The sequence below is a fragment of a genome, unplaced genomic scaffold (assembly GCF_019419815.1).
Source record: "Pyrus x bretschneideri cultivar Hongxiangsu unplaced genomic scaffold, Pyrus_bretschneideri_v1 Contig71, whole genome shotgun sequence".
Lineage (NCBI taxonomy): Eukaryota > Viridiplantae > Streptophyta > Magnoliopsida > Rosales > Rosaceae > Pyrus > Pyrus x bretschneideri.
In genome coordinates this window covers 1,230,067-1,242,399 of record NW_025999811.1, presented here as the reverse complement: position 1 = coordinate 1,242,399, position 12,333 = coordinate 1,230,067, and the positions used below count along the sequence as shown (strand labels likewise).

Here is a 12,333-nt window from a genome sequence, read left to right as displayed (position 1 = left end):
ATGACGGCAGTTATGTCAATTCTGAGTCCAGATCTAAATCCATGGCGCTAACGTCAATGAGGCCTTTTAATTTTTTTGTGTTGGGCACGTGTACTATACGCACTCAGCTAGAAGAGTGGGGTGACATATTTTGTAGCCTAGGGCCCACCAAAAAGGCTACTTCCAATGTACTCAACACTTGGCCAAATCTAAGACGTCCATTTCAAATTATCACTTTAATCCAACAGTTCTTTTTATTCTCTATGATAATAACTTTTTAAAATAAAAAAAAATATTCAGAAAAAATCAAATAAAAAAATTCCAATTGTTAATTGTACTTATGAGGTTATCTTATTAGATTTTTAAGATATACCACAATTAATTTATGAAAATCTAAACAAGATTTTTTTATAGACATGGACACTTGACATTATTTTTGTAAAATACACATGTCACTATTCCTATATGTGTGCCACACCAGCACACTAATAGAATTATTGACTGAATTCTAAAGAAAGAACATATTGGTGTGCGCTATTGAAAGTAAGGGACCAAATTGATCGATTTTGAAACTCAAGAATCAAAATGAAGAGTTCAGTCAATCTCAATGACCATTTGTGATAAAAACACTATAGTAAAAGTGGTTAAGAACATTCATTCCTAGGGCTGTAAACGAGTCAAGCCGAACCAAATATCATTGTGGTCAAGTTTGGCTTGTGTATTTTTTTTTCGAGCTCTAACTAGGCTTGGCTTGCTTCTTATATGAGCCAAGCTCGAGCGAGCTTAAAAAGTTTGAGCCTCATACTGAGCTCGAGCTGTTTTGAGCTAAATTTTTTTTGTAAAAGTTGGTTCAATTGTGTAAAAAAAATTTACCACTTGCAAATGCATGTCAATAAAAGAATATATAAAATATAAACAACGCAACACAAAATTTTTAAACACACGACTTGAAGATAAAAAGCCATAAACTTTATTTTTTCATGGCTAAAACCCAAAAGGAGGTCAGGCCACCACGCATGTGGTTTCTGTAGAGCAAATGAAAATGGGAGGATCAAATGCTTGGAAAGCAAAATCTACACATTATCTTCATTACAAGGAAAAATCTTGCATGGGATCTTCATCAACATGTAGAAGAAAACTATACAGCATCTTATCCCTAAATTTTTTTGAAAGTAGATACTAGCATTTGGAACAATATGAACTATTCAACACTAAGACTTTGGGGCTTTTAAAATTAGGAAAACTAATGAAAATGACTTGAAAACTTTGAGTTTTAACGATAAGGACAAAATAAAGGATAAAGTGAATAGTACCAGGTTTGACTTTTTAGTGTAAAAATATAATTTTTCGTTAAAGTAAACAGTACCGTGGGCTTTTCGTTAAAACTCCCTTTAAAATTCCCCATGCTTTAGGGTTCTTTCAGCCGTAACTTGAAGTCTTATGTGTATATTTCCACCAAATCCCACAAAAAAGAAGAAGTCCTATTAAACTATCCTTCTAGGTTTTTTGTTTTGTTTTGTTTTATTAATTGAATTAGTTGGAGAATACGTATTAGATGAGAAAAGCCATTGCTGCTGCACCCTGGTCATATCTGCTGGAACCACCGAGCCCAGAATCTTGAACTTGTTGTCGACACTACTGTTGAAAAGCCATTGCTTGCTTAGCTGCTAAAATTGTTTAGTTTCAGTCTAGTCTAGTCTAGTCTAGTTAAGACCAGACTAGCCCAGCCCAATCCAGTTCAGTTTTCCAATCCAATCTTGTTTGCTAGAATTGTTTGTTTGCTTGAATTGCTCGCTTGAACCGCGTGCTCCTTTAAATTGTCTTGCCTTGTTTGCTTAACGGAGCTTGCATCCGCATTTACTTATTGACAACCTCATGTTGTGTATTGTCTTGAGTTTGATGGGAGTGTTAAAAAATTAATTAATTATTTTATTGTTTAGGTTTGGGCCTAGCCCATTTAAATTAAAGTTTCTTATTTCTTTATTTTTTTCATTAGTAAAATATTCTTCGTAGTTTGTTTGTATGTTCATTTGCGTACCCTTCTATTCAACTATGATTTTGTTCTTGTTTATCGCAACATCATCGGCTTACACGCCATACCAGTACTTGATGCATGTTCAATTCTAGTCAACCGATGTTTGCCAAAACGCCGAGATGAAGAAATGCTACAACTCAAAACCATCTCTTTTTAGTTCACTATACAAGGGCTGTGGCCTATCGATGAATCAATGGTTGCAGTCCTCGACTGCACATGGGATGATCTTGATGTAAATAAGTAAAAGAACTAGTAATTTGTACGTACGTAATTACCTTATTTGCATCAAATGTCATCTCCTGTGCAGTCGAAAGCTACATACATTGATTCGATCGGCCACATTCCATGTGTAGTGAACTAAGGGGAGGTATTTCGAGTTGTAGCATTTCTTTATCTCGGCTTTTTTGAAAACAACGCTTAAAAGAAGTATATTAAGCAAGGAAATTGCTACGACGATGTGTTTCTAAAGATCATGTACTTTAGGAAGGTTCAGGAGATGTATGGTACATACCTTCTTGGTGTACATGGTCTTTGGGAACACATCATCAGAGTACTATCCGTGCTTAATATACTCCTTTTAGTCATTTTCCAAAAAGCTAAGATGAAGAAATGCTACAACTCGAAAACACCTCCCTTTGAAAATGAACACTACTTCAATCCCACGATGGAGATTAAAGAGCCAAAGGGAGAAATAATAATAATAAAAGAGAAAACTAGATTCAACCACTTACATTCTACATTTCAAAAGCTAAAGATTTGTGCGTTTTTATGTTTTGATTAAATTAGTATCTTCTACATTAAAAAGTCATTAGAAGTGATTGAAATTGATGGTACATTTGAAAATAAACGTACCGACTGGTATATTTGAAAATTAAAGTATCGATTTGTGGTACGTTTGATACATTTATATTCCAAATATACTAAAAAGATATGTAGGAGGAATGTTTAATAAAATCTTCAAAATTGTCGGAAGAATGTTTAATCAAAATTTTAAAGTGAACAAATGTTTAGTTTAAAAGGGTGGTGCTACACACACATACTAATTTTTACTTCTTATACAACCTTATTAATCTCTATACTTTGATCTTTTTTAATTATTCAATCCGACGACCAAAAATTGATAACGACATATGGAAGGTTAAAAAATGTGTGCAAATAGCACAACCTTAAAAAATTAATGAGGCACCCATATGAATATTAGGATAGCTAATAGCTTTCCTTGATACTTCCTTTCTTTTAAAAAGAAGAAAAAAAAGCAGAAACTCCCGCTCGAATTCAAAAATGGCAATCATTCCGAACCCTTGATTGACCTGCCAAATAATCGTCAGATCCATTTCCTCAGTGGCTGAGACCGACCGACTCACAGTCACAGAGAGCCATGGCAGAACCGACGGAGGAAGAACAGAACTGCTTGATGCTCAAAATCGCTCAAATCCTCGACGACGCTCGGACTTCCAACGCCAGCCACAACCGCAAGCTCAAGGAACTCGCCGCCCTCCGCTCCAAAACGTCGTCATCCTCTCTCTTCTTCTCTGCATTCTGCAAAACTCTACTTCCCCTCTTCGCCTTCCAGAGGCGCACCGCCTCCGCCGAACGCATCGTCCGGTTCGTCTCCGCCTTCGCAACTACCCGAGACTCCGGCAATGCCTCCCAATCCGACGCTTTCTTGGAGGACTTCCTCAGGTTCCTTTTGCCGGCGTCCTCAGCCGCTAAAAAGACTCCGAGGTCACGAGCCTGCCAGATTGTTTCTGAGGTAGGACTTTGAGTTTGGTTACTGAATTTGGGAAATTGAGAGGCAATTGGGATTTAGGGTTTTAAGGCTTTGTAACTTTTGGGGTTTGGATGTGTATGGTTTTGAAGATGGGTATAATTTCGAAGGTCATGAGATTTGAGGAGAGGGTACTATTTTCTTTAATGTTTTACTTTTGAGCTACTACTATCTTAAAATTGAGTTCTGTAAGTAACATTTGATTTATCTACTCTAAATGGTGATAATTCATTAGCTTCACTCATTCTTGGCTGGAGCTTCATTGTAATACTGCTACCCTTGCCCCGATTTTTCATGAAGTTTTTTTTTTTTTTTGTTCATAAGTTGCACAAGTTTCATACTTTGCAACATTTTTCTCTTCCCCCTGGTTTGACATAATTTATTGTTCCTGCAGATCATCGTGCAATTACCTGATGATGCAGAAGTGAGCAGTGATCTCTGGGATGAAGTAATAGATTGTATGAAGTTGCGTGTGGGGGACAAGGTCCCTGTAATCCGTACATGTGCAGTTAGAGCTCTTTCGCGTTTTGCAAGTGATTGCGAGAACAGTGATATCCTTGATTTATTTCTTGAGATGCTTCCTGCAGAGCAAACTGTGGTGAGTGCCTCACTTTTGTTATATGCACACAATTCGAAACACTAATCTCTATGTCAAACAAAGTAGAGTACCAACAGAGGCATACAAACCCATGTTCTCTTCTTGTACAGTTCCCATATCAGCATCATTTCCATGTTATAATGTGACGCTTGTGTCTTCTTCAGAAGCATTTCAGTGTATTTTAGGTATACCCAAATTTGGGTTGCAGTTATCGCACACAAAAGTTTGTATACTCTTTTCTAATGGATAGGTTGTAATACTATTATTACCAAAGGAAATATTATGTTGAAAAGTTTGCGGTAATCTGTTGGTATTTTACTCTCAATCTTATAGTACTTAATAATTATGTGGAAAGTTGCTTCTTGGATCTCTGACTTTGTCATTTTTGCAGGAGGTTCGGAAGGCAATAGTGCTATCTTTGCCTCCTTCAAATGCAACCGCACAAGCAATCATTGATTGTACATTAGATGTCAGTGAATCAGTGCGCAAAGCAGCATACCATGTTCTAGCTAGTAAATTTCCTCTTCAAAGTCTAAGGTAAGTTTATGGTACAATTCCAATTCTATCCCCTTTAACCTCCTGAAGTAGTATTACAAGATCTGATGGAAAACCAAGGAGCAGTACAAAAATTTGTCCATATACAATTAAACACATTGAATTTTAAAATCAAACGAAGTGGGAGAATCTTTTGACAACATTATTATTTGATGATTGCATTTGAGTCCTTTGTTCAATTAACTGTGGTGTTTACCAGTGTCTAGTCATATGTGAGCTACAAGTTTTCTATGTAGTAACCCTCCTCAACTGTTAATTGTTGGAGTGTTGTCTTTTGTTTTTGGTTTCTCACTGTCATTTTCTTGATTTTGTAGTATCAAGCATAGAACATTAATTCTTCAGAGGGGACTTGCTGATCGTTCTGTTGCTGTTTCAAATGAGTGTCTAAAGTTAATGAAAGATGAATGGTTAAATAAATGCTGCAAAGGAGACCCTTTAGAACTACTCAAGTATCTCGATGTTGAAACCTATGAATTGGTTGGGGAGTCAGTGGCTTGTGCATTGTTCAAAGATGGTTTAATTAAATTACATGATGGTGAAAGTATTCGGCACTACATATCATCTGCGGATGAGAGAACTGAAGGTGTGATAGTATTCTGAACCTCTTTTTTTAATTACTTGCATGTATGTATTGCGTTTTATTTTCTTTTCCAGAAAATCTTTTCCAAATCCAACATGTTGGAATAAACTTGACCATATATTTGGGATAGTCACTCAAGGTCTGGAAGTTGACAATGAAGAGAAAGCGTGCACACAGACGACTATGCCTTTTGATTTATTGTCTTCTAGAGTAGGAGGCTGAATACATCTCCCGTACAAGGGAAAACTGTATATTTTGGTATACTTCTGCTAAAGTACATCTGAATAAAACAAGTTAAAGAACTTAACGTCTTTTGAACTTGTCATTATGACTAAGTTCAGTTTTTCATGAACACATAATCATGGCTTTGATTGAACGGGTGATATATTAAGCTAAATGTTATAGTAAATTAATCTTCTTTTGCTTTGTTTTAAAACTTCACTTTCAATAATTTTGAGGATGTTGATACATAGCTTTGGAAACTCATCTAGTTCCGACCATTTTCTGAAAATGTTGCATTCTTTTGTTGTCAAATCATTCATACTACCAAACTTAATACAATTGCGTATAGGTAAAAAGGTTAGAGATGTTGTGTCCATAGATTCCGTACCACATGAGGCTTTGCTAAATCTTTCAGTTCTTTGAACTAATGAATTTTGGGTCCCAGTTAAGGGGTAGCTAAAATGATTAGATATCTTACCTGATTCATCTTGGTGGTTTTTCATAGCATTGCAAAAGATTATGCAATGAATGTACCTTTTTTCAAAACAATAGACAATATTGGCATAGTACCACTTGTACTATGGTCTCATGATTCAAACCGTCCCTTTTTATGTCCCAATTTAAAAACCTCCCTGCGAAAATTGGCCAAATAAAAGACTGCACCCTTTTGTTCAGTCTTCTTCATTTTAGTGTTTATCGGAAACACTGTGTATATCTATTTGTTTGGTCATAATAAGACGTCTACAATTTCTTGTGTGACTACTTTTTGAAAGGTTGATCCTTGGATATGGACCTGAAATGGATGGTTCAATTCACTGAAATACATTGTTGGGTGGTTTTAACAATGCTGTCTGCTCTTTTCTTAAGAAATGAGTATATATTACCATGGTAAAATTCTCATGAGGATCATACATTTAGATATGATTCCACTTGTTTGATGATCCTGATTCATGGTTTGGCAACACAAAATGTTACTCTCTCTCTGATAAGAGCTGCTCTTTATATGTGTGCATGTGTATAAAGTATGAATATTAGCCTCTTCCATTGGTCATGCTTCCAATTTGTTGTTAGGCGATTCAGAACGTTGCACGCCAAGCATTCAACTAATGGAAGCGGAGGTAGCCCTTTATTGGAGGATGATATGTAGGCATCTGCAGATGGAAGCACAAGTACGTTTATAGTGATTTATTCTGTAATTGTCCTGTGTTTTTGGTTTAAGAATATAGAATAGGGTGGAAATATAATTGAGAAGTTTAGGGCATATATGAAATTTGAGGATAGTGACCAGTAGGTGTGGAAAAAGGCATATATAACCATGTCTGGAATGGTATATTAGGGCATATATTCCAATGTTATATTGTTGAGCAAACTTGCCCCTCTTTGTTTAAGCTCAGAAATTGTGCTTGAACAGGCAAAAGGCTCTGACGCTGCTTCAACAATGGGCACTGAAGCAGCAGTATATGCAGCGGAAGCTTCAGACACCAGTGACCTTCTTGAGCAAATTCTACCAGCAACAATTTCTGATTATATAGATTTAGTCAAAGCTCACATAGATGCTGGTGAGTGCAAGTTCCATTTGGTTGAGAACATTGATTTATATCCAACTATATATCCTAACTTGATATTACTTAATCAGGACCAAATTATCGCTTTGCATGTCGGCAGCTACTATTGCTTGGTGCAATGCTTGATTTTTCAGATGTTACAACCCGGAAGATTGCTAGTACATTTGTGCTTGAACTTCTGCATAAGCCTTTTGACCATGAAGTTGATGAGTGTGGGAACATGGTTGTTATAGGAGATGGAATAAATCTTGGTGGTGATAGAGATTGGGCTGAAGCAGTGTTTGGGTTAGCAAGCAAGGTGCATGCTGGTAGTGGTGAATTTGAAGAAGTTGTTCTTGGGGTTGTAGAGGAACTTGCTCGCCCTTGCAGGGAAAGAACAGCGGATTTTCTGCAATGGATGCACTGCCTTGCTGTTTTCGGCCTTTGCTTGGAGAAGGCAAGGTCATATCATTGGATTCAAGGGAAAGCTATTGAGCCTACTGAACTACTGCAATCATTATTGCTTCCAGCGGTAATAAACTTTTTTCATGTACTTAGTTTAAATTTAAAAAAGTTGGGAACAAGTGTGTAGTTTTTGTAGTGCTTGCCTACACTCCAACGTAGGAGATAGCAGAGGGGCTAATTATTAAGGTGTAATCTATTTCGTCTCTTTACTGTATAACAACTTTAAGGTAAATGAAAGGCGTTTAGGCATTCTTGACATCGTTTTATGCATGTCGTATGATATGCTTACTTTATACATTTCTACTTGTCCACACAACATAGTAAAACACCTCTCCTTGTTATATTTTATTTCGAGGGGTTTACAAACTTTCTTGATTGTGAATTGCAGGCAAAACATTCTCACTTGGAAGTCCAAAGGATTGCAGTCAGGTGTCTTGGGCTTTTTGGGTTGTTAGAGAAAAAGCCAAGCCAGGAACTAGTAAAGCAGTTAAAGCTTTCATTTATTAAGGGACCAGGTCCAATTAGCATAGTTGCTTGCAAGGCATTATTTGATCTTGGGATGTGGCATAATCCTCAGGAAGTTGATAGGGTGATGGGCGGCTCACCACAATGTCAAGATTATGATATAACTTCTAGTCCTTTAAACCTTTCTGATACAGATGGGATATCGAACATTAAATTGCTAGATCTTTTGTATGCTGGAATCATGAAAGATGATTGGGACAATTCTTTAGCAAGTGATGAAAATGAGTCGATTCATTGTGCTCTTGGTGAGGGGTTTGCGAAAATTCTTCTTCTAAGTGAGAATTACCAAGGCATGCCTGCTTCTTTACACCCATTACTTTTATCCAAGCTCATTACCTTGTACTTCAGCAACGAATCTAAAGACTTGCAGAGGTAGCGTTTGTGCCTTATTTGTTTCTGTATCTTTTTTTTTCAAGTATAATCATCCCAATTTAGTTTTGGAGAAAACCAACTTGTTCTAATTTAGTACTCAACTTTTCATCAGGTTGAAACAGTGTTTATCTGTGTTCTTTGAGAATTACCCTTCCCTCGCAGTTAATCACAAGGCAAGTAGTGCTCATTTGTCTAACATGAGGTGCCTCTAGCATATCAATAGATGATGCCAATAGCCTGAAATCCTGTGTTTATTTGATGCAGAAGTGTATATCCAAGGCTTTCCTTCCAGTCATGCGTTCTATGTGGCCGGGTATCAATGGCACTGCTGGAGGTTCTGCTACCTGTGGTTTCTAATATGCGTAAGCGTGCAGTCCAAGTATCACTTTTTATGCTGCACATCATGCAGGCTCCCTTGTATAAAAATGGGACAGAGAAAGTAAATGATACCGGGGAACTACCAGAAGTGATAGAAGAACCTCCACTTGAGTGTGGTGAGGAGGGGCTTGCCATACGCATAGCCGCAGAGGTAACTGTAGTATTCTTTACTTCTTAAGTTGGCCCGCAGCTATAAGTTAATATTTCAACTTCCAAAACTTTGGTCTTTATGCCATTCTCTGAAACTGTGATTACGATTTTAGTCACTGATATCTTCTTAATTTAGGTTGCTACTTTCGGTACAAAGAAGACACCTGCAGAGAAGGCATACGTGTCGGCATTATGCAGAGTACTTGTCATGCTTCATTTCCGGTTATCAGAGCAAGAGGCGATCCAGTTAATGAGGAGGCTTTTAATTCGTGTGGTCGAATCTGTATCAGCAGAGAAAGATCTTGTCAAAGAGTTAAGGCGGATGGCTGACCATCTCAAGGCACAAGATAGGCATCCAGATCAGGAAATGTCGCAAGATCAAGCTAATCTTATATTTGGTAAAATCCTTAACATGCTATTAGGAACCCCATGCAAAGGATTATTCGTTCATTAAGATGATTTACCTTACTAGGGTTGTTTCATTGACAAATGACATATTGGATTGCAATCATTTTAAGCAGTTTTCGTGTATGTTTGCTGTGGGTATGTGAGCTCGTTTATGATCACAATCTCTTCTAATTCTTCTGCTTATATATATTTTGCAGGTAAGTTAGAACTAGAGTTCAACTTGGATTTCAATGTTTCTGTTGAAATGCCGCAAACCCCAGCTCCTCGCTCAACCAAACCAGCCCGTTCCAGAAGACGAGTGGCGCTTGAAGAGGCATCTTCAGATGATGAAGATAGTTCTCCCACCTCGGTGGTTCCTAATAATCTTGTCAAAATAAGCGCTCGGTCACAGAGAGCAAGCAAGACTGCAGCACTATCGAAGATGACTGCTAATAAAGCCTTGAGGATCCATGAAGATGATGAAGAGGAGGAAGAAGGCTCGGAGGTTACATCTGATGAAGACTCAGATGGACCTGATTAGTTCCTTCATTCAGTGGGTTGAACAATGTATTTTGTTGTATGGTTGTTTCTAACGAATTAGGTTGCTGTTTTTGTATAGTTGTGCGTATGGGAGTTCTAAGATTTGCATTACTCAGGTTGTTTAACTTTTTAACGGTTTACAATGTAATATATAGGCTGGGGACATGTATTAGGCTTTTTAGTCTTTGAGATTTGCGTAACTCTTATTTTGGTTCATGACAATAAAAATTGATAGAAGAGGTTCCTGAGTTTGTCTACCGTTAATTATTATGGTCCATTTGTGAAAGTCTGTAAATTGTCGAGGACCAAAGTGATAGAAGTGGTTCTTGAGGATATTAACAGATTTTTTAAGAAATGATTAAAATAATTTACGGTGGACAAATTGAAGAATTACTTGATGTTTTCATTGTCAATGACCAAAGTGAAGAGATATGTCAATTTGACTGATCATTTTGGCTACAAGACAATCGTATTATGATTTGATAAAGATATTAAGACTTTTGCTTCAGTTTTTGAAATGATAGGTTTGTTGGGGATTTGGGATAACTTGAAAGTCATTTTCCAAAAGAGTTTGTTTTGTTTAGGTAATCTTGCAACCCAAATGTCACGGTGGAAACCACATGTGCCGACACGCATAGGTGTTGAAATAATTCTCCTAGTGATGTGCCTATTGGAGAAATCCCATCGTTACGTAACGTGGAGGGATTCAACAAGAAAAGAAAATGTCTTTTATATCGAGAGAATTTTACATTAAATACTTTACATGGATTTATAAGTAATTTGGATTACTCCTTATAATGTTAATTTTTTATGATGAAACTTTAACTTTCGGACGATCTATATATAAATACTCAGACTTGTCCACCATGAAACCCTAGCATGCATGGGGAGATGATCCTCTTCGGACCCCCAAATTCTCCTTCTTTCTTCTCTGCAGTTTTGCTTCTTCTTCGTCTTCTTCTTCTTCTTCAATAATCCTTCTTTAATTATGCATCTTCTTCTTCACTTTTTTTGTTTGTTAATTGAGAAACTTCTACATGCTCTATTTTTCAGAACCACAAGCTGGAGTATGTCGTTGACGACTATTACGACTTTGCCAATACCAGCTCCGGAAAGACCCACGATGCTAACTTGGCTTTTAAAAAAGAAGAATCTGGAAGGAATTGGATCCGGAGAGGATCCTGGCATGCATGTACCATAACGATGTATATACATACATAACAATAATAATAATAAAAAAAAACTGCGTTGTAAATTTCAATCCTAGCCGACATATCTCGCCGACTTATTCGTGAATCGTGTATCACGAACAAGAGTTGATTTGTTTGGCTAGCTTAATGTATTTCCACAACTAAGATGCTTGAAGTACAGAAATGGTAACATGCGTAGGGAATGGATTCATGAATATATTCACCTTTTAACATGTTGGCCCTAGCATCACTACTCTACTGCATGCACAAATACAATGCATTAACAAAAGAAATTCCGAGAGCGTTTGTTTGACCGGTTTAGGACTGAATTGGAATATTTATCATTAGTCTTAAATAAACTAAATATGGAGTGAACTAACAAAACTAGAATCATATACATTTTCTCTGCAGAAGTTTATTTAATCTTATATATCAAACACTCAATTCAAGCTTTAAAAAATATACTTTATACGTACTTAAACAAAAGGAAAGACATTTTTTTCGTATAGAGAAAAATGATATTACATAGATAGACTTGTACTTTTCTTGACATGTGGGCGTGACGAGGATGCTTCTTCTTCGTCTTCTTCTTCTTCTTCAATAATCCTTCTTTAATTATGCATCTTCTTCTTCCCTTTTTTTGTTTGTTAATTGAGAAACTTCTACATGCTCTATTTTTCAGAACCACAAGCTGGAGTATGTCGTTGACGACTATTACGACTTTGCCAATACCAGCTCCGGAAAGACCCACGATGCTAACTTGGCTTTAAAAAAAGAAGAATCTGGAAGGAATTGGATCCGGAGAGGATCCTTGTAGAAAAAGGTATGTAGGCTAAAAATATATATTTGTTATTGATACATGAATGTGGAAAAATGGAAGAGAATGCAAATGGAAGAGAATGCTTATGGAATGGAATGCAAATGGAAGAGAATGCTTATTTTTTCATTGTCTTTCTCTACAAGATTACAAGGATATATATACATGATACAAATGTGTAGGTAGGACAAGGTAGCCGTCCTAGTGTGTAGGTAGGACAAGGTAGGA

The 12,333-nt window shown here is 36.8% G+C and overlaps 1 protein-coding gene across 1 annotated transcript; it reads left to right on the top strand.

Moving 5' to 3' along the window:
• Positions 1-3,341: 3,341 nt before the first annotated feature.
• On the top strand, positions 3,342-10,349 carry LOC103959947 (condensin complex subunit 3). Its single transcript, XM_048574468.1, is given in 13 exon segments — positions 3,342-3,767; positions 4,177-4,380; positions 4,772-4,917; positions 5,250-5,518; positions 6,809-6,906; positions 7,149-7,296; positions 7,374-7,813; positions 8,135-8,643; positions 8,756-8,816; positions 8,908-8,988; positions 8,990-9,172; positions 9,308-9,569; positions 9,777-10,349. Coding segments are annotated over 13 exon segments (3,099 nt in total). The 5' UTR covers positions 3,342-3,392; the 3' UTR covers positions 10,100-10,349.
• The last annotated feature ends 1,984 nt before the right edge of the window (positions 10,350-12,333 follow it).